This window comes from Hyperolius riggenbachi, chromosome 5 (assembly GCF_040937935.1).
Source record: "Hyperolius riggenbachi isolate aHypRig1 chromosome 5, aHypRig1.pri, whole genome shotgun sequence".
NCBI classification, from domain to species: domain Eukaryota; kingdom Metazoa; phylum Chordata; class Amphibia; order Anura; family Hyperoliidae; genus Hyperolius; species Hyperolius riggenbachi.
Genome location: NC_090650.1, coordinates 33,483,449 through 33,510,396, shown reverse-complemented (window position 1 = coordinate 33,510,396; position 26,948 = coordinate 33,483,449). Strand labels below are relative to the sequence as shown.

At 46.4% G+C, this 26,948-nt stretch overlaps 1 protein-coding gene and 1 long non-coding RNA gene across 11 annotated transcripts in view; one reads left to right on the top strand and one right to left on the bottom strand.

The window, feature by feature from the left end:
- The window catches only part of CDK14 (cyclin dependent kinase 14), a 579,759-nt gene that overhangs the window by 442,555 nt on the left and 110,256 nt on the right, over positions 1 to 26,948 (bottom strand). For 2 of the 10 annotated variants that reach the window (XM_068235458.1, XM_068235461.1), the window contains exon 1: positions 11,529 to 11,673. The exons of 3 other annotated variants lie outside the window; for them this stretch is intronic. Coding sequence is in view for 2 of the 7 variants with exons in the window: in XM_068235462.1 (XP_068091563.1) it covers positions 11,872 to 11,901 (30 nt within the window). In the remaining 5 variants the exon portion in view is untranslated. Of the gene's footprint in view, positions 1 to 8,481; positions 8,555 to 11,528; positions 11,677 to 11,871; positions 11,955 to 21,930; positions 22,174 to 26,948 lie in introns of those variants that run through there. 5 more of the 10 variants (XM_068235464.1, XM_068235462.1, XM_068235468.1 and 2 more) reach the window with 5 other exon arrangements.
- Positions 8,680 to 26,948, top strand: part of LOC137518115 (uncharacterized) — a 215,036-nt gene continuing 196,767 nt past the window's right edge. The window contains exon 1 of the long non-coding RNA XR_011020738.1: positions 8,680 to 8,828. This is a non-coding gene — a long non-coding RNA (uncharacterized lncRNA). The remainder of the gene's footprint in view (positions 8,829 to 26,948) is intronic.

Sequence of the window (26,948 nt, the reverse complement as noted above, 5' to 3'; positions counted from 1 at the left end):
ATGGTTTTCACAACATATTCTTCCACGATATTGCGAAACAACATCACTCGCGGCGATCCTTATTTTTTGAACGTCCGACATGTTGGATTAAAGTGAACCAGAGACGAAGCACCCTCATGTATTTCACCATATAGATCACTGGAAACATTAGAGAAAACACCTAACCTGCTCTCTGTTTCATTCTTCACTGCTCAGCCTGCTTGTTATCAGCCCTGATAAAATCCCTGACTGAGCATTCAGTCTGGCTTTGCTCAGGAATCATTATAGCTGCCGCAGCAGCCTGCCCAGCAGCAACATTCCGAGCTCTGCGCACTGCATCCCTGTTACCCTAGCAACAACAAAGGACGCGCGCAGAGCTCTAACAAATCTGCACATGTGCACTGCCACTTTGGGACACACACACATGGACAAAACCCCCGGGGACACAGAGACACAGGGGATTTATCATATTGGATAAAGCACCAACATATTACACAGCGCTAATATTGAAATGCTGTTAAGGTACCCATATATCTAGGGATGTATTCTCACTACTTACAAGCAATAATATCAGCGCCAAGGTGACCAGATATTTGATCGCTGCTGTGAGAAAAAGACAATGTCCAGAAGTCCGTATAAAGATCATATATAGAAAAAGCGCAGATCATAAAATGGATCTCAATTTCGCTAGATGTATGGCCAGCTTTCCTGCAGTGAACTCCATCATGCCCTTGTTAAGGCAGAAGGGCAGTGATTGTTACGTTTGGAGGGGCAGGAGGGAAGCACTTGTTACGTTTGGAGGGAGCAGGAGGGAAGCACTTGTTACGTTTGGAGGGAGCAGGAGGGAAGCACTCGTTACGTTTGGAGGGGGCAGGAGGGAAGCACTTGTTACGTTTGGAGGGGGCAGGAGGGAAGCACTTGTTACGTTTGGAGGGGGCAGGAGGGAAGCACTTGTTACGTTTGGAGGGAGCAGGAGGGAAGCACTCGTTACGTTTGGAGGGGGCAGGAGGGAAGCACTCGTTACGTTTGGAGGGGGCAGGAGGGAAGCACTTGTTACGTTTGGAGGGGGAGCACTCGTTACGTTTGGAGGGGGCAGGAGGGAAGCACTCGTTACGTTTGGAGGGGGCAGGAGGGAAGCACTCGTTACGTTTGGAGGGGGCAGGAGGGAAGCACTCGTTACGTTTGGAGGGGGCAGGAGGGAAGCACTCGTTACATTTGGAGGGGGCAGGAGGGAAGCACTCGTTACGTTTGGAGGGAGCAGGAGGGAAGCACTCGTTACGTTTGGAGGGGGCAGGAGGGAAGAACTCGTTACGTTTGGAGGGGGCAGGAGGGAAGCACTCGTTACGTTTGGAGGGGGCAGGAGGGAAGCACTCGTTACGTTTGGAGGGAGCAGGAGGGAAGCACTCGTTACGTTTGGAGGGAGCAGGAGGGAAGCACTCGTTACGTTTGGAGGGGGCAGGAGGGAAGAACTCGTTACGTTTGGAGGGGGCAGGAGGGAAGCACTCGTTACGTTTGGAGGGGGCAGGAGGGAAGCACTCGTTACGTTTGGAGGGGGCAGGAGGGAAGCACTCGTTACATTTGGAGGGGGCAGGAGGGAAGCACTCGTTACGTTTGGAGGGGGCAGGAGGGAAGCACTCGTTACGTTTGGAGGGGTCAGGAGGGAAGCACTCGTTACGTTTGGAGGGGGCAGGAGGGAAGCACTCGTTACGTTTGGAGGGGGCAGGAGGGAAGCACTCGTTACGTTTGGAGGGGGCAGGAGGGAAGCACTCGTTACGTTTGGAGGGGGCAGGAGGGAAGCACTCGTTACGTTTGGAGGGGGCAGGAGGGAAGCACTCGTTACGTTTGGAGGGGGCCGGAGGGAAGCACTCGTTACGTTTGGAGGGGGCCGGAGGGAAGCACTTTTTAAAGGGAGGCAGGTTTTTGGTGGCGACAGGCTCTGGAGATGCAAGTCTGGCCCTGTCGGTGATCACACACCTCTGCTTGTACCTCCTCCCCCGCCATCACTTACCAGTAACAATAAAATGAATAACAGGGCATGATAACATCCATCAGAGACATGAAAACCCATCCAGCCGTTATGAGACGTGGAGAGCAAGGAAGGCTGTGTGAGCAGGTAATTACATTCCACCACAAGGAGGAGGAGAAGAGAGCACAAGAGCGGTCACAGCAAATTACCAGGCTGATGCGATACCGTGCATGTCTGTCCGACACAGGGCAGCATCCCGCCAAATTACCAGGCTGATGCGATGCCGGGCATGACCGCCCGACGCCGGGCAGCATCCCTTCCATCAGAACAGCCACCCCGGGAATAATCTCCAGTATACAGGATCCGTGAGAAGATTGATGGGGACAGCAGCGATTCCACCCACAGCCTCTGCACGGACAAGAGTATATCATCAGTGTTCTCCACAGGCTCTTTTAGCCGGGTGCTCCACCCGGCTAGTTTTGCTGAGCACCCGGCTGTCACCTCCTGCTCTTCTTCTGCTGTAAGCAGAGTTGTGCAGAGAAGCGCTGGCCCTGCATTCTCTTATCTCGCCCCACCAGGATACTTTTTCATACCACCCGCCTGAAAAAAAAAAAGTTCTGGGGAGAACACTGAATATGGACTTACTGCAACATAACAATATCCACTCTACTTCTCGGCTGTATCGTGTAACCCAGGTCCAGCGAACAACATGGAGGAGCCCAATAAGGCTTATTTTTTACAATGACAAATGTGAACATGCGGGGCACAAGTGTTCAGTTGATAACGGAACACTATGACGAAAAATAGGAAAATTCAAAATACATCTGTACACATACACAGATATATACATACATACATACATACATATCCCAGAGTAAATGCACCACAAATATTTTACTTTCTGTGTAGCTCAAAGGGGGTCAGCCCAGATCTCCCAGCTCTGCACCTAGCTTTTGAAGCCCTTTGGCACTTTGACCTGAGGAAGTGGGTAGAGATCCACGAAATGCAGTGCTGTCCTTATTAAAAATGAATCTCACTAATATTATAAATGTGAAAGTTTGAATGTTTGTTAATCACGCAACAATGGCTGAACGGATTTGAATGAAATTTGGCACACACATAGTACATTACCTGGAATATGATATAGGATAGTTTTAATCCCCATAACCAAAAAGTGTGTGGAGACAAATACAAATTTCACTGAGAAAATGTAAACTGCAGCCATTCTTACACTGCTAATGGCAGGGTTCTCAAACTTTGCACAATTGGTCACTGGGTGACTGGGATTAATATTCAGAAAAGTGGGTGGAGCCTACAAAAGCCAATCAAAATTCACCTACTGATTTTCAAGGGGAATATTTAATTGCTGCCATTCTTGCACTGTTAGTGGTACAGGCCTCAATCTTGGGACAGTTGGTGATTGGGTGACTGAGGTTCAAATTCAGAAAACGTAGTGTAGCCACAAACAGCCAATCAGATTTGTTTCATTTCAATGCAAATTATTGTTCGCAAAGACCGCAAAGCTCACAAACTAGGTCATTGAGCAATTGTGTGTTAGGGTTACGAAAAGTGGGCGGAGCCAACAGCCAAATACATACCCGGGCAACGCCGGGTCATCAGCTAGTTTATAAATATGAATTTGTCGTTGAGGTAAGCCCCCCCCCCCTCCTTTTTCTCTTATTTGTATAACTGTTTTACACACTCCTTTGTCCTATGTTGTATAACCTTGTTACGTCTGTCATTCTTTGTTTCAATGTATGTATTTATTGTCCAACGCTGCGTAATATGTCGGTGCTTTATAACTATAATAAATAACAAGTACAACTTATGGAAGCCCGTCTAAAAAAATAATAATTTACAAGACCTAAAAGATCTGCTCACACCTTGATGCTTTGTACCACAAGACACATTTGGGGGTCTTGTGGAGTCTATCCACCGTAAATGTAAAACCATTTTGATGAAGGTTTTCAGGGTGTACAGGAGGGTTTCTTTTAGCCACTACTACTGACGGGAAAACTCTAGTTCCAAACAAGCTTTCTGATTACAGGTACACTTGATTGCTGCCTGATGAATGAGTGATCAGATGTGACAGTTTAATATGAGGCGGACTACAACAACAATCGCACATGTACAGAAGCCTTGCTGATGACAAACCGCCATCTATCAGAGAAATCTGCATAAAGACAGGCAGAGGCAGGAGTTCATAATAAATCTGGAACTAGTGAGGCCTGACGGAAGCGACAGCAGAAATAGTGACGCGAACTGATGTTTGTTCCGCATAAAAGGAACGTTTGCTGGGAAGCTGTAACTGAAGCATTAATAAAAGGAGAATAAAAACTATCAGGACAGCTTTAGAAATAGGAATCCTCAATATGATGTCATTTACACAGAGGCAGTTATACCTGCTGAGATCAGTACACAGCTGCTCCTGTTCTATTGCCTGATGAAGTGGGTTGAATCCAGAGAAACGTGTTGCAAAATTTTGAAGCTTTAGGATTAAAGAACTTTCACTGAATACTGACTATTTGGGTCTTTTTGGAGAGCCAAGTTTTTAATTAATTTTATCCTGTTCCGGGGCCTCTGTTATTATCCATACACTAGGCTACCTAAGCCCGTTTAAAAACAGGCTCTAGGTCAGGGGTCGGGAACCTATGGCTCGCGAGCCATATATGGCTATTTTCATGCCTGCATATGGCTCTCTGGCTCGCTAAAAGGCGTGTGACAGAGCGGCCAGAGCCTGTGTTTACTTTTGAAATTTGCGCCGCCGCCCCCTCCATGCCGGGTCTTTATATTTACGTGTGCCTCCTTCATCGGCACCGCCTCCCGTGTCAGAATTTCGCCTTTTCTGCCCGATCTCCTCCGAGATGGATGCGCTGATGCTGGCGCTGCCTATAGAAGTGATGTCACACGCTACGTGTGACATGTAGACGTCGGCGCAGCCAGCGGGAACAGAGGCAGCTTGGCGGGGAGGAGGAGCCGATCCGAGGACATGCGACCCAGAGGCAGCCGCACCCATAGCTACGCAGCCAGCCACCACTGCCTCCGGAGCGTGTACTAAGCCGCCAGCAGCAGCAGCGAGTGAGAGCCTGCCGGACTGCCGCCGTCGTGGTCACTCCAGGTCCAGGAGGTCACTCCAGTCCACTCTCCTCTGGTCAGTTCATTTGTGGGGAAATCTTCTGCCAATTAGATTGCATTTGTGGGGAAATCTGCCAATGACATTGCATTTGTGGGGAAATCTGCCAATAAGATTGCATTTGTGGGGACATCTGCCAATTAATTGCATTTGTGGGAAAACCATTAGCAACAGCATAACAATGTTATTAAAAAGAATGCAGACACTTATTGTACTTTAAAAGTGTTTTGTTTTGCATAAAATGTACACATTACCTTGTATTTAGTTTTAAACATATTGTATGGCTCTCACAGAATTTCATTTTAAAATATGTCGTGTTTATGGCTCTCTCGGCCAAAAAGGTTCCCTACCCCTGCTCTAGGTAGTGAAGTTACCGCCACCAGTCAGTGCGCACGCACCTGGCCACCCTGCTCCCTGGCCCGACATCCCGTGGTGGTGGTGGAGGAGGAGGAGGAGGAGGAGGAGGAGGAGGAGGAGGTGGAGGAGGAGGAGGTGGAGGAGGAGGCTGCCATAGTTCTTTTCTTTTAAACAATACCAGTTGCCTGGCAGCCCGGTTGGTCTATTTGGCTGCAGTAGTGTCTGAATAACACCAGAAACAAGTATGCAGGTAATCTTGTCAGGTCTGACAATGATGTCAGAAACACCTGATCTGCTGCATGCTTGTTCAGGGGCTATAGCTAAAAGTATTAGAAGCAGAAGATCAGCAGGACAGCCAGGAAACTGGTTTTGACTGAAGTACCACAGGGAACTCCACAAATAGAATGCGCCTGTTAAAAGTGTCCCAGCAGGGAAGAGTTAATGGTTCCCAGGGAAGGAGATGGGCGGAACCCATTACCTCTTCCCTGCTGAAACACAAAGAGAACCTGTAATCACAAATTGAACTTCATCCCAATCAGTAGCCGATACCCACTTTCCCATAAGAAATGTTTTCCTTTTCTTAAACGGATCATCAGAGGGCTCTGTATGGCTGATATTGTGGTGAAAACCCTTCCACAGTGTGATGTCAGAACCATGGTCCTGACAGTTTCCTTTCTTTGAACCTCATTGCACTGTGGGAAAGAACAGCTGTTTACAGCGGTTTTCAACTGCCAAAAAAGCAAGCAGCATCTCCTTCCTCTGACATCTGCCAGCAGTAAAAATGTCACCATGTGATAAATGTCAGGATGTAAAATCAGGGAGAGGAAAGATTTTACAATGGGCAAACACTGACTTAATCATTTATAAATAATCATTGTAGAAATGATGCATGGTTTTATTTTCACTGGAGTTCCTCTTTAACAGGCACATTGTACTTGTGGGGTTCCCTGTGACATAGGGCCCTTCATGTGAGTTCATGTTTTGACCTTCTGTAATGATATATGGCTTTATGGCTAAAGCTCAGTCTGCACTTAGTCTGTTCTCCATCTTGTCTCATATTATCCTACTGGTTCTACCATATTGGATCTTCATGAGATGAGAGTTACAAGTGCTTGGAGGAGCTAATCACCTGAGATCCTTGGAATTACCTCAGAGACATCAGGGAGTCCTACATCTAAAAACCACATACAGACTTATGACTTGGGCTGATATGGGCTGGCAAGCCTTATTCCATTTGTTGTTGGTGACACTGAAGCTACCGTGAACACTTGGGTGAAAAGAATTTGTAGAACTGTATAAGCGCTAAATACTTGTTGCACAAATTGTTAAAGGATACCTGAGGTGACGTGACATGTAACATGATGAGATAGACATGTGTATGTACAGTGCCTAGCAGACAAATAACTATGCTGTGTTCCTTTTTTTCTTTTCTCTGCCTGAAAGAGTTAAATATCATGTGTGCAAGTGGCTGACTCAGTCCAGACAGGAAGTGACTACAGTGTGACCCTCACTGATAAGAAATGCCAACTATTAAAACAATTTCCTAGCTGAAATTGGCTTCTGAGAGCAGGACAGAGATAAAAAGGATCAACAGTTCATTGATTTCAGCTCTGGCATATTTCAATGAATGGGTCATTGAGCAAAAACAATAAAACAGTTAAAACTTAGAAAGTAAATTTAAACCTAAAACTGTGGAATATCTTAAAAATTCATTTTTAGGAGAAGGAAGATAGATACAATTGTTTATTTCATTTATTTTCGCCTCGGGTGTCCTTTAAGGACTGATGCGCTCCGGGCTTCATAGAGCAGTGTTTCTACTAGATGCTCACCCACTAATTACAAACGCCATCTCCCCAAGGCGGACGTGTACGCAGGGCCGGATTTGTGGGCAGGCACCCAAGGCACAGGACTAGGGCGAATTGATTATGCTACCTTCCTGGGGCGGCCGTGGGTGACAGGTTAACTAACTGACTGCACCTGCTGTGACCTGTCACCCTTCATAGTTTCCGCAGCCGCCCGCCCCGCTTGCCGCTCTGCTCTGTGTGTTAGTGTTGTCCGGATCATGAACGATTCGGATCTTTGATCCGAATCTATTTTATGAGTCGATCATCCGAATCATCAAAATGAGTGATTCGGATCGCAAAAGGGGCGTGGCCAGGAGCGACACGCCCCCTCTCAGCGGGCAGCGGGGTCTTGGAAGCAGAGCAGAGATGGATCGCTCTGTTGGATGGGAGGCAGCCTTGCAGGGAGACAGGTAGATGAGAGAGAGGGGACATCGGTGCCACTGCCAGATATGTGTAGAGCACACATACTGGCTGCAATGCGCTGCACATTACAGGCTGGCTGTTCCGTAGTGCTGCACAGTGAACACATTGGAAGCTTTTGGCTCAGCACAGCTCAGTAACTTTGCAGACAGTGTGATTGAAAGGCAATATAATCCTCCTGCACTCGGCACTAAACAGCTGCACTTATCTTCTGGGAATGCTTTTCACTGTGCGACCTTTTCTTTCAAAGTGTACAGATGAACATATAGGTGAAATATATGTAAAACATGTGATTTGCAGCATGTGGGTATTACGTGCAAACATTTCTGCTCTCTGCTCGTCCCTCCTCCCTTCTCTGTCCACTCCCTGCCCTCTGTCCATCTTCTCCCCTTCTCTGTGTGTCCACTCCCTCCCCTTCTCCTGTCCACAGACCTGTCCTGCTGTTCATTTCACCCCCGAATGCTTCTGGTAGTAAAATGATCCGAGATTCGGATCAAAGATCCGGATCTCTTCAATGATCCGATTCGAATCATCCGGATCATTGAAAAGATCCGAACTTCCCATCTCTACTGTGTGTGACTGCGATGTGAGCAGAGGCAAGCGGAAGCAGCTGCGGTTGCCTGGCTACAAGGAGAGGGGGCGGGATCCCAGAGGAGGAGGACCGAGCGGAGATCGGACTCCGAGTGACTTACTCGGATGCATGCTGCTGTGTGGTGTGGTGCGCCCTGGCCCCTGCAGCCAGCCAGTCATCATCACCAGCCGCCACTGCGGCCAGTACGTACCTGCTGCAAGGCAGACTTTCCCTCAGTCCCAGCACACAGCTCCAGCCTCCAACAACAAGCAAGCTTCTGCTTTTCACAAACATTGAGAGAGCAGAGCGCATCTTTCAATAGGGCGCCCCCGCTGTCAATCAGTGACGTGATGTCACTGATTCACATTGCACGCACAGCGCTGCCAGGAGTCACTTTCTAGGGGAGGGTCTCGCACACCGCTGGGGCTGATGGATCTATGAGAGCCTCAGTGCGCAGGCTCTCTGCAGAACGAGACCCCCTTTCCTAATGTTCTGCTGTGCACATCCCTGGCTGGCTGGCTCCAGATTTGTTGTGACATTTTGACTGCAGACTTGACTGTAAGTTTCTGCTGCAGGCAGCATGATGTCTCTGTGTGTTCCTGACGGTCAGTGTGTGTCAGGATGAGTGACTAGCCAGGCAGGGTAAGCAGCGTCCCAGCAAAGCTGTAGGAGAGAGCAGAGATCGGCACTCAGATTTACGGTTCACCCGAGGAATGCAGGGGGATGGGTCCTGCTTCCACTACTGTGATCAGTCCTGTGAAAGGTGCTCAGGCAACAGCCATGGCAATTCATGGGGAGAGAGAGCAGAGGCCAGGCCAGCAATATATGCACATACATTTATATGTGACAGTTCTGCACTTACATTAACTTTGAGTGAAGCATCCAAAGGCACTAAGTTATGCTCCTCTGACATAGTGTAGAACAGTTGCAAATAAATGTATGCGCATGCAGAGTAAGCAGCATCAGCATTTGGGACAGCTCTGGCACACATTACAGTGTATCTGACCATTTTAACATACAGAAAATTATGTTCAATGTAAATTGTTCAATAGTGTGTGCACGGGGGAGCGAGCGACAGATTTCATTGCCTGTTAGGGCCAGAAAGAGTCTCTCTCTCTCTCTCTCTCTCTTTCTCTCTCTCTCTCTCTCTTTCTCTCTCTCCCCCTCTCTCCCTCTCTCTCTCTCTCTCTCTCTCTCATAATGTACAGAGGATCCCAGGCACAGAAAGCATCCATGCAACAGCCACGTTGTAACTAGCAGATGTTTGCTCATGTGCAGTCTAGTTGCTGGATTGCACATGAGCAAGTGTAGCTTAGTATACAAAATAGCTTTTGTGCCAATCCTTTCTGTGTCTGGCTGGGGAAAGCCTTGCTAGGATCCCCTGTATGTTATGCGGGTGATACTGGCTGCTGCTGGTCTAATGTTGTTAAGTTTTGTGCATTGGCTGGGCGTTTTCTGGACTTTTTACTTTTTCTACAGCAATTTATGCGTGGACCGCTGTGTACTGTAGTATACACATCAAGGATGTACGTTTGTGGAAAAAGGTGTGTGTAAGATGGGGGGGGGGGGGGGGGACTTTGTAGGGGGCGAGTTGGTGATAATGGGCCTTGGGCGGCAAAAAGTACAAATCCGGCCCTGCGTGTACGACCGACAACCCGGCCGCCTTCATTTGAATCCCTTCCAATGGCTTATAAGTCACTTCTCTGATCGATGTCGGCAGCAGATGTATCATTTGGATGCCACAGCGAAAAAAAAAGCCATTGATTTCATCCATCCACAATGTCTATAAATAGCATAAAAAGCAACACCAATGTGTCACGAAGAGAGAAGGGTGCGAGGAGCAGGGCTGGATGTGTGCCATTAAGGAATATAAATGAACCCTGCAAAAAGCCTTCTCACTCTGGTGAGCAGAGCCTTGAGGGCGACTTGTGGCTTCTCATGGCTGCGTGTGATAAAGAGGAACGTCAATAAAGTTACAGAATGAAAAAAAATGGTTTCCAATATGGATACCAGCTTTCCATTAGAATAATACGATAATGGCTGGAAAACTTGTCGCCCCGTGTAATACAGCGTCTCAACCAAACTTTCTCCCTATGCCATATGAGGCTGGGTGCACTCGACAGTGCATGAAAAGTTGCGTTTTCTGTCACGTACATTTTTATTGCGTTTTACGTGCGTTTGTGTTTTCATCCCGCACATGTGTTTTACATGCTTTTTTTATATGTGTTTTATGCAAATCACTAGGAAGTCAACAGGAAGCGGAAATACATCAGAAAACTTTTTTTGTGGATTTTTTTTACAAAACCGCATATATAAAAACGTATGCCAAACGCACACACAAAACGCATTACATTGCGTCACCATTGACTTTCATTATGTGAGTTTATGCGTTTTTTAAGATAGGCAAACAAGCCAGCGTTTTTAAAACGCGTATTAAAAAGTGCATCCAAATGCGTATTTTCATGAGTCCCATTGACTTAACATTATACACGGTGACGCTGCATTTACGCAATGCTAGCATTTCTGCTTCGTGCATTTCCTGCCTAATTCTCTACTGGTGTGCCGAGGACAACACGTCTGGTAAAATTAAGTGCTACTTATATTGCCCAATGCCAGATGGCCGCCAAATCCTGGTCTCTTCATGCAAGCATTGTACCAAATGATAATGACTGGTGAACTTGGGTTCAATCTAGATTGCCATAGGTAAGCTCCAAGCAAGGTGGCTGTCAAACTCTTGTCTCTCTTCAATGCAATGGCTCACGCGACCCAACGGGTCAGGTGACATGCAGGGGGGGGGGGGGGGGCATTGTGTGCTAAGCACATGCATCAGTCATCAGGCGATCCCTTCCGATGTCAGATACTGAAAACCTTGCAGTATGTACTAGAAAAAAACAATATACTAAACGATTCTATGGAATAAATGATTTTGTCAATCAGAATATCAGAATGCTGGATTTTATGATCGTATCTGAAGAGAGAAAGAGCTTTAATCGACCGGTTTATGGGAACAATCATTCATTTCCAACTGACTACTTACGATCCGGAAAATCTGATTGTATAATCGCATCTGAGGAAAATATTGCACGATCGACTAGTCCCTGCAAAGTAGACATTTTAAAACTATCGGTTTTTCAGGAGGGAAAATCGAAGTATGCCCACAAGTGTGTCGCACACACGCGTCTGCTTTCCACCACCAATGAGCAGTCGAGAAATGGTTATTAATGCCCACCTTTATAGGAGGGTAGAGCAATTACTCACAAAAGCGGCACCTACACGCCAGGAGCCCTGACCAATAGGCAGATTCTGTCTCCCGGTGAAATAAAGCTGTAGGAACACCACAGGAGTGCCACATTTTAGGTCATGCCTAGTGCCGACGTATAAGCCGTTGGGGCAAAGAGAAAGGAGGATTCTGGGCGATTTCAGCACCAAGCTGTACATGGTTGCCATGGTTTCCAGCAAGTTCCCTACAAAAGCTACAGCAGCTTCTGACTGAAGTTCAAAGAGAATATTTATAATTTGGTCTTTAGTTACAAAAGGACTTCTACACAGATGGTTTGTTACATAGGATAAAGCAATACATGAAGGAAACTTTAAAGTGAACCTGTGTCCAGCAGTTTATACAGGAGGACATGGGCCTGAGTTGTTATGTCAGCCCTCCCCTTCCTGCCTAAACTGAGCTGTTTCCATTGGACTAATGTCAGCCATGTGACCACTAATCCACCAATACCACATAACTTGCATATGGTGACAACCAATGGGAGCTACTTAGTGGAAAAGCACAACTTATGACTCAGGCTTTGGTTTCTCTCTCTAATGGTGGCCATACACGATACAATAAAAACGTTCAATTTTTCCGTTTATTCGATCTAAATGATCGAATTGAATGAAAGTTGAAAATATTTTTTTTTTTTTCGATCAAGAAATTTTAACGATTATCCCGTTTTTTCGGGAAAAATTATCGGACATGCTGGAAAATCTTTATATTCGATCTAACGGAATAATCAAACTAAATTATCTAATTGAAAAATTGTACCATGTATGGCCACCTTAAGGCTCAACACACCATACAATCTTGGTTGTTCAATCTTACCACTTTCATGTAGTATAAGAGCTTATCCAATTAATCATTAACCACTTCAGGATTCTGCGTACGCTTAACTACGCCCCTGAATCCTGAAGTGGTTTCCATGGAAACGGCCGCTCGTATGAGCGGCCGTTCCATGTCAGTTCACGGAGGGTGTCTCCGTGAACACCCTGCGAGCCGCCGATCGCAGCTCGCAGGGTAAATGTAAACACGCGGGGAAGATCTTCCCCGGTGTTTACATATATACGGCGCTGCGCAGCAGCAGCGCCGTAGAGGAGATCGGCGATCCCCGGCCTCTGATTGGCCGGGGATCGCCGGCATCTGATAGGCTAAAGCCTATCCTATCCGCAGCAGGACGGCTTTCCGCCCTGCGCCGCACACAGGGGACGGGAGAGGGAGGGAAGGAGGCAGAGGGAGGACTAGTGCTGCGGAGGGGGGCTTTGAGGAGCCCCCCCCCCCGCAAGGCACAGCAGAGCGGCGGCGATCAGACCCCCCCAGCAGGACATCCCCCTAGTGGGGAAAAAAGGGGGGAGGTCTGATCGCCCTGCCTGATTTCTGATCTGTGCTGCGGGCTGAAGAGCCCCCGCAGCACAGATCAGCCAAACCACCCGGTATCCGGAAGTGGTTAAAGGTGTTTTCTATCTGTTGGCCCTTATATTAGGGCCTGTACACACTGAAAAAACGTTTTTAAAGCATGTAGTTTTTTTGTGCGTTTGCGTTTTTCTTGTAATTGCTGATTGGCTAAAGAATCCTTTGTTTTTTTTTCTAGTTTACATTCAACAGGAATCAGGAGATTGCAGAGTCTTCTGGGATACTGACTTCTGAAAAACGCAGGCAAAAATGCAAGCGCATGCGTTTTTAATGCGTTTTTCATGCGCTGTGCTTAAAAAAGCGCAGCAGGCACTGCGATTGCGTTTTTCTAAAAACGCATCGCACCAGTGTGTACAAGTCATCACGATTTTCATTCTTTTTCAAAAGACCTTGCGATTTTAAAAACGCATGCGTTTTTAAAAAAGCAGCGCAAGCGCAGCAGTGTGTACAGGCCCTTACATAGATTTGGTAAATCTGTACAACCAAGATTGTATGGTGTGTGTTGAGCTTAAAGGTGGCCATACATGGTACAATTTTTCAATTAGATAATTTAGTTTGATTATTCCGTTAGATCGAATATAAAGATTTTTCCAGCAGGTCCAATCATTTTTCCTGGAAAAACGGGATAATCGTTCGAATTTCTTGATCGAAAAAAAAAAATTCAACTTTCATTCAATAATTCGATCATTTAGATTGAATAAACGGGAAAGTAGAACGTTTTTATTGTACTGTGTATGGCCACCATAAAGGTGGCCACACACCATACAATTTTTAAATATCTGTTCAATTTAAGAATTGCAATCAATTTTTCTGACTGATTGTAACATTTAAAAAATCTGACCAATGTACCACACACGTATGTTCAATTTTTCCCCAATTATGATAAAAATGATTGGATACTCTGACAAAATTGCTAGGGTGTGTATACTAGCTGTGCTGACCACCTGAGAGACACAGTAGTGATCCGCTGTTATTGGCTGGCGGTGACAGTGAGGGAAGGCGAAAAAAAAAAAAAATGAAAAAACATTATTTAAAAAAAATATATATAAATAAATACATTAAAAAAAAAAAACCAGTGATCCCAGCCCACCAACAGAAAGCTCTGTTGGTGGGCAGAAAAGAGGAGGGGGGGGGGGGAAATCACTTGTGTGCTGAATTGTACGGCCCTGCAGCTTGGCCTTAAAGCTGCAGTGGCCTAATTAGTAAAAAATAGCTGGGTCAATGGGGAGGGGGAGGTGTAAGCCTACGGTCCCTTAAAGAAAATCCGTAACGAAAAAAGTTCCCCTGAGGGGTACTCACCTCGGGTTGGGGAAGCCTCCGGATCATATTGAGGCTTCCCCTGTCCTCCTCGGTCCCACGGTGGCGGAGATAAAGCTCCCCGAACAGCGGGATGTAAATATTTACCTTCCCAGCTCCAGTGCAGGATTGGCTCTCTGGTCGGAGATAGGCGGAAATAGCCGATCGCTGACGTGCCGATCTACTGCGCAGGCGCAAGTCTCCTGCGCCTGTGCAATAGAGTGGACGCGATGGAGATCGGCTATTTTCGCCTATCTCCGTGGGAAGAGCCGCAACAGCGCCCCCGCTGGAGCCAGAAAAGGTAAATATTGCACAGCCTGACAAATTGTCGGGGGAAGCCTCGATAGGGTCCAGAGGCTTCCCCCTACTGAGGCAAGTACCCTCCAGGGGATTTTTTTTCGTTACATAATCTCTTTAAAGCGGACCCAAACCAAACATTTTTTTTAATTCAAAATATTTAGTTGCACTATTCTGACACATACAAAGATAAATAAACACTCCTTCAAGCCTATGAGCATTTCAGTGCATGCTTTTCACCCTTCTCTTTTCATAACTAGGGTTATACAGGTGGCAGCCATTACTTATGAGCTTAGTAGGAGGTTTTAGATAATGGGTGTTTGTCATCAGCTATCCTCCCTCACAGGGGCCTCATCTATGTGAAATCTCACACAAGCTGAGATCACCTCCCCTGTGACATCATCAGTAGCAGCCTGTGTTTTTTTTTTATCTCCTCCACCAGTTTGACGGATTCTGTCCCGGCAATATGAAAGGAAGGGAGGGGTTCCCCCAATAAATGTAAAATATTTTATATTTGTCACTATGCAGCTGAAAAAAAGGCTGCTGTTATTATAATTTAGAAATTAGATTTTATTTCTGAAATCTTGCATTTTTAATTTGTGTCCACTTTAAGTGGTTGACCTTGAAAAATAAGAAATATATCAATTTAGATGACAGAAATTAAAGGACAGTAACAAGAGGGATATGGAGGCTGCCATATTTATTTCATTTTAAACAATACCAGTTGCCTGGCAGCCCTGCTGATCTCTTTGGCTGCAGTAGTGGCTAAATCACACACCTGAAACAAGCATGCAGCTGATCTAGTCAGATCTGGCAATGTCAGAAACACCTGATCTGCTGCATGCTTGTTCAGGGGCTATGGCTAATCGTATTAGAGGCTGAGGATCAGCAGGATAGCAGGGCAACTGGTATTGCTTAAAAGGAAATAAATATGGCAGCCTCCATATTCCTCTCAGTTGTCCTTTAAATTTAGAGTGTATTAAACATTTTATTTCAGCAGAAAAATACATATATGTAGACGGATCTGTACATCTGTCTTGAAAGAGGGACAAATGAGGGACAAATTTGGTTCCCAAAGAGGGACTGCCCCTATGAAAAAGGGACAGTTGTAAGTTATGCACACACACAGTTCATTTATACATACATGACATACATACACACACACACACACACACTTGTACATGCATGTCACACACGCGCGCACATACGCACGGCATGTATACATACACGCAATGACCTGTAGCCATATGAGTTACAGCCCTGCAAGTAACGTAACAAATCACTCTACTAGAATTCCATTTACAGTTTTATAACCTCTTCCCACACTAAATACAATATATGCTGCATAGCCTTTCCTGACCAAACAGGAGGCTCATGTGTTTGTTAAAGGAAACCTCTCAGAAAAGTGACAATGCTGACCTGTGATTTTTTTTTTTATTATTGGATCTGAACTCAGAACTTCCCCTTTGCTCTAAAAGATAAGCAGCAGCATAATAACCTTTAAAAAAATGTCTTTGTTACAGCGGATACAAATCCTGCAATAACTGCATCGAATCTACTTTCTGCTTTCATGGAAGCAGACACAAGGTTAAGATCCAGTGTTTACAAATTAGCTACTCTGGCGAGGCAGCCAGCTCACACAGCTGAGAGATCATAATTACAGTCGTGATTAATGAGAGATGAAGGAGAATTAGGTTAGACTCTCTGAATACATACAGGGTGCATTTCTCTGTTTTCACGCCGCCCTGTGCAAGAGTTCAGGTCCACTTTCAATCCTTATCCCTCCCTATGAAAACAAAGTGCCTGCCACCCTCCAAACACCCAGTTTCCCTCATACGCCCCCCACCTTCCCTATGGGGGTCATCCATTTTGGCAGGGATAACTTACAATTCTTACTCCCATCCCAAGGCCACACCCCACCCATAAGCTGCTAGTGAAGAGGGTGACTGAACACCCAAAAAAGAAGCCAAGGTGGTGCTATCTTAGCTCAAAGCACCCTTTGCCAATATATTTGCCCTGATGAAGCGGGCATAGACCTATGAAATGCGTTGCCAGTGCAACATATAATTAATTTACTGTATTTCATGAATTAGTCTTCATTGAGGTAAGCCACCTCACTTTTTCTTTTGTTTTTTAATGTAATTTTATCAAACCACTGGGCGCCTCTTTGCCCCCTTGTGTTCTATCCATAGCCTAAATGCAGAAGGGTGCAAGGTGGGAAAACAGCCCTGGTAATTGCTAAAAGATCTTTGTCGATCAGGCATCATCTCGTAGTAAAATGACCGACTCGACTCGACTCTGAAGGAAGGTTGAGAAGTGGCCAGCCTCATCTCCTCCCACTTTTCATCCCACGATGCCCTGGTAACTAGTGATGGGTCGTTCACGAACGAGCCGGCTCTTTGCTGTGAACAAGAGCCGGCTCTCAGGTTTGAAAGAGCCGATGCCTCAGCCGCCCCACACAGCTCTGATTTGCTGTGTAATAAAGGGCGCTGAGGCATGCTGGGAGATGTAGTCCTTCTCCTGCAGCTTGTAGGAGTGTATGGGGCGGAGCAGAGCAGTAGCAGGAGGGATTGCCCCAGTCAGCGAAGCAGTCAGCAGTTGTCATGGAGACGGGGGCGGGGCTTTTCCTCCGATTCTGAGTGGTGTCCAGTAATATTTAATGAAGAGCCGATTGAGAGCCGTAAGAGCCGGCTCTTAAATGGGAGCCGATTCAGAAGAGCCGATTCTCCGAGAAGAGCCGGAATTCCCATCACTACTGGTAACATTACAGACAGCCAATGATCTACAACTAATTCTAGCTTGAACACCAATGGAATGTAAATCATATGCAGCCTGGAATTGGGCCAATCAAATCAGCTTCCTGTGGATTCTGACAGTCCAAATTTTAAAGAAAACCTGAACTGAAAATTAAAAAAAAATAATACACAAGTCATACTTACCTCCAGTGTAGTCTACTCCTCATTCTCTTTCTCCTGTCCCGCGTCCTGTTTGTCCACTGTGATCAAGAGAATTCTCCATCCTCCATTTTGAAAATGGCCATCACCCCACAACAGCTTTCTGGTCAGCACACTGTAATATCTCCCACTTGAGCCATAAAACATGGCTATTACCTGGCACATCAGTTGTCCCCTCAGCTATAACTGACAACAACTGATATATAACGGACAGCAAATGATATAATTCAGTTCTGACAAAATGCTGTCAGAACTGGAAGGGATCATTGTCAGAAGAAAATGGTGAGCTTCTGAGAGGAACTGATGGCAAGGTAACTATGTAATGTTCATTTGAAGTTACCTCATGTGTTTATTTTAAATAAGGTTACCCAGTTCAGGTATTTATTTGCATAAAATTTGGAATTGGAATTACTTGCATCTCATTAACATTCTCAAACTACAACCACTTGTGCTGTAGCCACACCCCTTCAAAATAAACAATGGGAGGGGTTAGTGAAGGGGTGAGCAAACCTCTCTTTGATCGGGCTGCTTTCCTCTAGAATGCGGCCCGCAATAACAGTGTCCGTCTTCCTCCCTTCCTCCGGAGAAAGCAAGTGCGGGGAGAGATATCTCGGCTACACCACCACAAAGACAGACAGACCCTGAGCCTGTACCGTCTGAGCGCCCACAACCTGGAGGTAGAGACAGGGCGGCACAGACAGACATGGAAGCCCCGGGAGGAGAGACTGTGCAGACAACGCGACCAGGAGGTCTTGGAGGAGGAGGCCCACTTCCTGCTACACTGCAGCAAATCAGCACCTGTGAGGACCACCCACTTCCAGAGACTCTCCGCCCACATCCAGGATTTTACCTCCACAGATGAGGAGAGGAAACTCTACATCCTACTGGGGGAGGAGGAAACAACCGTGCAAATAGCTGCCCGATATGTCACAGCCTGACACCAACTGAGAAGAACATGATACCACATGGACTGTATTCCCCCCAATACCCCCCTATGGACTGTATATCCCAGTCCCCCATGCTGTCCCTTACATCCTCCTCACACCTATGGACTATATACCCCAACCCCCATTATCCTTCCCTTATTCCCACAATCTCCCTCCCCATGTGAATGTTTTGTTTTGCTTTGGCAATGCTAAATGTATTTGGTCCTGCCAATAAAGCTTTTTGGATTTGGAGATTGAGGGTTTACTTTCCCAATCACACTTTCCAGAGGCGATCTCCATGGTGATGGCGGCATCATGTGACACACTGGTACAAACAAGGCAGGTCACATGGTGCTGCCATTGCCATGAAGATCGCCGCTGGAGAGTGCGCTTGGGTAAGTTCTTCCCATGTACGAGCGCTGCACAGATTTTTAAATTTATGGCTTCGTAATGGCACGTGGGCCGAACTGGGCCTGCAGGCCGTAGTTTGCCCAGCCCTGGGTTAGTGTTTGTAACAGTCAACACCACCCATATACTTCTCTTTACAGTGGTCCTTTAAAGTACACTATAGCAAAGTGTCTGCAGCAAAGGCCCATCCAAAGAGTAGAAAACTGGAACTAAAATGGCGATACAGATTTAAATGCTGTGAGTGCCATTTTACACTGGCAAACCAGAGGGAGTTGTTTCGATATCCGAGCAGAACAGTGGGCATCAGAAGCTGCGATCTCCAACAGCAGCTTGGATGTTTTATGACTGTGTGCTTTATAAACAAGCATCATCCTGTCACTATAGGTACCATTGCTTTCTGCCCTTCGATTGAACGACAGGTGCACTTTCTGGGCATACTCAGTCTAGAGCAATCATTTTTTTTATAGTTATTCTACGACCAGCTGTCAGCAGGTGGCAAGATCCTTCAATAACCTATTGTTCAAGGCCAGTGACAATTACTTACAGCCCATGAGCTTGCATGTTTAAAGGGAACCTGAACTGAGTAAAATTTAAAATATTACCTGCAAATTAATATTAGATACTAACCTCACAGTTAGTTCCTCTCAGAAGCTCACCATTCTCTTCTTACAGTGATCCCTTACAGTTCTGACAATATTTTGTCAGAACTGAAATATACCAGTTGCTGTCAGTTATATATCAGCTGCTGTCAGTTACAACTGAATGTGCAAGGTAATGTCCATGTTTCCCTATGGCTCAATTGGGCGATATTACAGTTTAACAGTTTGCTGACTAGGAAGCTGTTATAGGGTAATGGCCATTTTTAAAATGGAGGAGGGAGAATTCCATTGATCACAGTGGACAAATGGGACGCAGGAGAGGAGAAAGATTGATGAGGGGACTACACAGGAGGTAAGTATGACATGTTTATTTTGACTTTTAATTTTCAGTTCAGGTTCTCTTTAAAGTGGACCTGAAGAACAGGATAGAAAAAAACAGAGCAATATCCAAAGAGTTTAGCCTAATTCCCCCTCATCTGTGACTAATCAAAACTGTAATTTTATCTCTCAGCTGTTAGCTGGCTGCCTCGGCAGAGCAGTTAATTTGTAAACACAGGATGGTAACCCTATGTCTGCTTGCATGAAAAAAGGAAGTAGACACTGCAGCATTATTGCAGGATTTGTATTAGCTGTATGAAAGACATGTTTTTCTGTTAGGCCCCTTTCACAGTGGGACATTGCGTTTGATGCGACGTTAAAGTCACACAATGTGCGCCTAACGCAGCGCATGTATGTTATGAAATTGGACGTTAGTTTGCACTGCGTTGTGTCTCTCGGTGCACCGTTTTCGGCGCATACTGATGGAACAAAACGGCACATGCGTTACATTTTTTTTTAACAGAAAAAAACCTTACTGAGCATGTGCAACACACATAACGCAGCAAATGTATTGCTAAACGCACAGCATGCAGCACTTTCTAAATATTGCTACACGTTGCACACAACGGAACGTGTGCACTGTGAATGTCGCACAGACTTTGCATTGCTGTGCGTTAGTCTGCGTTCTAAAATTTTCGAACGTGTGACTAACGTCCCACTGTGAAAGAGGCCTAAAGGTTATTACCGCAGTTGCTTATCTTCTACAGCAGAGAGGAAGTTCTGAGTTCAGGTCCACTTAAAAAAGTGCACTGGTGGATGTCAGATGTGCATTAACCTGAAGCAACCAATAAGATTACACATTAGTAAGATCTCAAAACAAGCTAAATTTTAATTGGCTGCAAAGACACCGTTCTGATTTACAAAACAACCAAAAAAAAAAAAAAAAAAGACAGGTCTGGGATTGTTAGGGAACTACTAGAACCAGCATCAACCCTACTGACACCTAACTGGCCCCTAAGGTGAATCCCAGCCGACAGGAACCACATGTCCCAGCATGCTCTGCTAGCATCCCAAGAGATTCCTCCCTCATCACCTTGAGGATTAAAAAAAATATGTCAATTGTCAGAACCAACCAAAATAAAGGATTCTTTGCTCTGGTTATATCACAGAAACTTAATCGGTTTTCAATTGCTGTCATTATATATCACTAACACTCCACACCCCTTCATCTAGAACGCTGACCAATCTCTGCCTGCAGAGGAGCTAGCAATCTAATGCTACTGCAAACGCTGGCATCTACAACAGACGAAAGCCTAACGTCCGCAACGCAATCAACGATAAAACAAACACTTGATCTGAAGTCGAATACCAGCAGCTAGTCGGGAAACAATGCATGAATATTTTGATGGACTTGGGAAAACGACAATCATCATTTTGATTTTAGAATTTCTTCCATTTTTCTATGGCCAAAGAGAACCTGTCTTCCATAATCACAATATGCTACACAGATTGCCGCAAATTGCTTGTCTAATGAAGTGGTTTACCCAGCTGAGCATGGGCGTAAATCATAATAACAATTATAATAAACAACCCCTAATTTGTAGGACCTTACCCCGCAAAACCCACGCATGCACGGGGAGTCCATACAAACTCTCCACGCAGGCTCCTGCCGTAGACTGAACGCAGGATCCCAGTTCTGCAAGCAAGGCGAGACTGAGCTCTAGCTGCCCGTCCCCTACACCGCCCAATCCGATTGGCTGGCAGAGGTCGCTGCACGCCATACATCACCTTTTGCACCGGTGACACGCAAACCACCTTAATTCTCCTAAACAGACATTCCTTAATGCATTAGAGAAAAACTGGGCTGGAATCAATCCTACAAAAGCAAAAACAACCATCTATCCTGATAAATGGCTGTGTGCATTATATTAGTAAGCTGTAGGCAGGGCTAGCTTCAGGGAGATCTATCCCCCTTAGGGATTGCCAGCTTAGAACTGTATCTCCTCCACTCTTCTTCTCTGAATAATTTAATATAAGGCTTGCAAGAGGGGCGGCTGTGTTGCAGTTTAAGGTGTGGAATCTCTGGATCGCCTGAACGGCAAAAAAGGATACAATAGAAAGGAATCCCTATAAATAAAGGTGTGTGCTACAGGCTGATGCATGGAGCCCGGGCAGAGAGTCACTCACCGCTGCGCTGTGTCCCCTTCGCTGGCCGATTCACCTGCAACTCTTCGGCATGTTCCCCCCCTTCTTCTGCTGTCAGGCCAGGCGGATCCAGCGAATGAGAGTCACAACATGCCAAGGGAGAGGGAGGGAAGGATGTACTACAGAGCCGAGCGAGAGGGGGAGAAACAGGGAAGATCCCAGCAGGCGGGCGGGCGATTCTCTAAGGATGCCCTCGCTGCATCACGCCTCGCCCGCTGCACACTCACAGCGATGTGCCCGGAGAATGCTGGGAGAGCAGCGCTGTGCGTTAAAGCGGCAGAGGCATGATTTCCTGCAGCAGCAGGGAGGAGAGGATGGAGCTGACAGTGGGGTTCTGAAGCAAGGACGACAGCCAATTCCAGTCCCTGCAGCAGATAGAGAGACACTTAGGGCTTGATTCACTAAACAGTGATAACTCAAATATCACACCTATCAAAGATATGACACGCCTTATCCGAGTGGCATAGCGAGCGCTACAAACCCACAGGGGCTCAGGGCAGGACGAGTGCCATTGCCAATTGGCAGGCATAAGTTTGTAACGCTCGCTATGCTACTCTGATAAGGTATGTTAACTTTAATAAGGTGTGATATCTTTGATAAGGTGTGATATTTGAGTTATCACGGTTTAGTGAATCAAGCCCCTAGTGCCTGGTACACACACAATGCAATTTTTTTTGTCAGACGGTCAAGACGATTATTTCCCGAAAGGTTGGATCGGATTCCTGATCGATTTTCTGATCACTTCTATACATAATCGATCAGAAAAAGAAAAAGAAGATTGGAAATAATCGACTGTCGGTCTGGTGGAAAATTGCATTGTGTGTACTAAAGGACAACTGTAGTGAGAAAAATATGGAGGCTGCCCTATTTATTTCCCATTAAACAATACTAGTTGCCTGCCAGCTCTGCTGTTCTATTTGGCTGCAGTGGTGTCTGAATCACACACCAGAAACAAGCATGCAGCTAATCTTGCCAGATGTGACAATAATGTCAGAAATACCTGATCTGCTGCATGCTTGGTCAGGGGCTATGGCTAAAAGTATAAGGCAGAGGATCAGCAGGACAGCCAGGCAACTAGTATTGCTTAAACGGAAAAAAAATATGGCAGCCTCCATATCACTCTTACTACAGTTGTCAAATTCTGTAGCCTCTGCAGGCTGCTGTCCTGTTTACTGAGGACCTGTCGCTCGCCCACGGTGCCCATAAGTGATTTAGGGACAGTTCTAAATGTGGCGGTTTGTCATTTAAGCATTGCCCATTTAAAGGATAACTGAAGTGAGAAGAATATGTAGACTGCCATATTTATTTAACTATTAAAAAGGGAGTGTCCATGGAGTTGGTTAAAAAAATAAAAATACTAATCCACTTACCCGTGGCAGGCAGGACGTGCCCTCGACGCCGCTCCGGAGGCTCCCAGTCTTCTCCGGTGCCTCACCCGACCTGGCCAGGCTGGCTTCCAGGTCAGGCTCTTGTGCAATCCAACGTGTGTCTCACGCGGTCGCGCTGACGTCATCGGACGTCCTGCGGACTGTATGCACAAACGCACAAGGCAGAAACCGCGACCTTTCACGCACTGACAATGTGCACCCAGCCTTTAACTGCCTACTTTTTTTCACGATAGTGATAAAAGCGATTTGTATTCATCAATTGGTGGTGCAGCCTATCATTGCCAGGAATTCTGTTTCTTCTATAAGCTTTGCTCTTCTATTGATCCTGAGGCCTGCACACTGCATTGAATTGGGAGTGCAGATTCATCACCTTTATGCATTATCGTTTAAAATGTAAAGTACAGGTGTACACATACTTTATAAGCAGTACATTTCTCCTTGAGTAAAATGCACTGTATATCAATTTTCTCCTATGTTCCTGTCGCTTATATTACAGCAGCAAACATCTGACAGATCTAACAAGTTTTGGAATAGTCCATCTCCTTACAGAAGATTCTGAGGCCCAGTTCACCATGGTCAGATGCGTTGCAGAATAATTCTGCAGGTCAACTCACTGCCCATACAATTCTATTAGCCTGTTCACAGTAACAGATTGCGTTATTCTAACTCGTTGCATGCAGCCAGGCTTTGTAATAAAGTCTATGGCCAGACTCCATTGCAGTTCACAGTCATTCTAACACGCAAGTTATGCAACTGACCACTGTGAACTCAGCCTCAGGGATTTCTTTAATTTTCAAAAGCACTTTGTGAACAGCAGTTGCTCAGACCAACTGCAAGAATATTGTGTAAACATGTAGGGAAGCTGACCAGGGAGGCTTGAGATCGTTTAGGGCTATTTCACATTGAAAAACGTTGAATAAAAAGCTAGCAATTTTTCACCGTGCGTTTGTGATTCCTGTCCGGGAATGAGAATCACAGCGCAATCATTCCTTAAATGCTATATGCACAGCTTTTGCAATCACAACACTGAAATGGGACTCCTCCCATCAGGACACACTGCACTAGTGGTGTGGGACAGCCCATAGGGGGTGCTTTTGTACAGAAGAAAGGAGATATTGAGAATCTCCTACAAGGAAATGGATTAGTCCAAAACCTGTTGAAAACCATCAGGACCTGTCTCTGCAGGCTTGCCGTGAGGGCAGGTACTTCCCCCTCCCGAGGCAAGTACCCCATTGGAGGACTTTTTCCCTTACAGATTCTCTTTAAGGTGCGTACACACCATTAACGGATGTTTCCTGTCAGGAATTAGTACCTGATCCCCTTGTGCGACATCGAAGGGCAGAGCTGCATACATGCGTACCAGCTGTGTAGCCGATGATGCGCTGTGTTGGTGTGTGTGTGTGTGTGTGTGTGGGGGGGGGGGGGGGGGGGGGGGGGGGGGGGGGGTCGGCGTGTGCATGAGAGGTGCGAACAATGGGATCGGCGTTGCTGGGGTTGAGTAAATACGCCCAGTGGCTGCGGTACACTAATTATCGAGGTGGTCTTTCTCGGCCGATTTAAAGAGTTTGAAGCGCTTCAGACCTCATAGATAGCAGGGGCATGTGTGCCCCTGCTAAAACGCCGCTATCCCGCGGCTTAACGGGGGTCCCTTATCCCCCAAATCCCTTCCGTGCAGCGGGGGAGCGCTTCCGCATTGGGGCAGGGCTAACCGCCGCAGCCCTGCCTCCCGTGCGTCTATCAGACGCGTACCTCCGCCTCTCCCCCGCCCCTCTCAGTCTTCCTTCACTGAGAGGGGCAGGGGAGAGGCGGCGATGCGCACCTGATAGACGCGCTGAGAGGCAGGGCTGCAGCCGTTAGCCCTGCCTCCAGGAAAAGCAAAATTTACGACCAAGTTGGTCGTTGATTTTGCAGGGGGGGGTTGGGGGTGAAGGGACCCCCGTTTAGCCACGGGATAGCGGCGTTTTAGCAGGGGCACACATGCCCCTGCTAACTATGAGCTCTGAAGCGAGAGTTATTCTCGCTTCAGAGTCTCTTTAAGTTAGGCATCGGTATAGGCTTTAAGTAATACCTGAGATGAGGACACTAGGCATATTTCTACTTACCTGGGGCTTCTTCTAGCCCCATGAGGTGCGATCCCTCCTTCACTGACCTCGCCGGCTACTCTGTTGTCCTGGAATCAGCCCAGATGCAGCCAGTCGTGGGCTTCTCCGCACTCGCATGTGCGCCCCTGCCATGCTTCCATACATGGGAGTGTTCTGCGCCTGTGCAGTACTGCTGTGCAGGTGCAGAACGCTCCCTGGGACAGGAGCGTGGCAGGGGGCGTGTACACGGCCGGGCATGCCCAGAAGAGTGCCACCAGCCTGATTACCGAGGCTGATTCCAGGACAACAGAGCTGCCGACAAGGATGGTGAGGGAGCGATGGCACCTCATGGGGCTAGAAGAAGCCCCAGGTAAGTATAAATATGGCCAAATAGCTTATCTCAGGTTCTCTTGAAGCCATAGACCCTGAACAAGCATATAGATCAGATGTTTTTTGACTGAAGTCTGACTGAATTAGCCACATGCTTGTTTCAGGTGGGTGATTCAGACACTACTGCAGCCAAATAGTTCAGCAGGGCTGCCAGGCAACTGGTATGGTTTACAAGGAAATCAATATGGTGTCCTCCATCTCCCTCGCAGTACAGGTGTCCTTTAAAGCAAATGTGTGAGTTTTCAAGGAGAAAAAAAAAACAGATACTTACCTCAGAAGGGGTAAGCCTCTGGAATCTCCCAGAAAGCAGTGGGGTTTCTGCCAGCATCACTGCCCTGGGCAAGATGCTCACACAACGAATCATTCAGGAGAGGAAGATTCGGCAGGGGCGATTTGAACATTTTACAAGAGCACATGACGCATGTTTGCAGAACATAACACAGCTCTGATTGATGAATATTGTCCTAGGGACCTTCAGAGACCTTCAGGCAAACAATAAAGAACTCTGAAAGCAATAGCAGGCTTAGGAACATTAATAGCGCCATTGTTGCTCATTTGAATGTTGACAAACTGCTGAGTTGGAGAGGTGTTCTATGCCATGTGATCTTTTTGCCTCACAGTCTTCACATAACAGCTCCATTTCATCATGGAAGCAGCAGCTGTGTATAATAATTCCTTAACAAGTGTGTGTGTTTCATGATTCTTGGTGCCCTCCCCATCGGGTGCTGCCCTAGGCAAATGCCTAGTGTGCCTAGGCTTTAAAATAGCTAAGGCAGGAAATATCCTTCAGACACCTTCAAAGCCTCTCTTGCATTGATGGGTCCCTTGCCCCTCAGGACTGCCGTATTTTCGGTGATGTGATAGAAATCCTGCAATTAATCTGCAGTGTGTCTACTTCCTGCTTTCATGGAAGCAGACATAGGGTTTAAACAGCTGAGAGATCAAATTACAGTGGTGAATGGTCACAGATGAGGGGAAATTAGACAGGCTAAACTCCCTAAATACATACAGGGTTTATTTCTCTCTGTTTTCCTTCTGTCTTGTGCAAGAGTTCAGGTTAATTGACAATATTAACATAGGCGCTCAAAATTCCATGTGTGGGGAGACAGTTGGGGTTAGCCATTGTGGGGAGGGGTAGGTT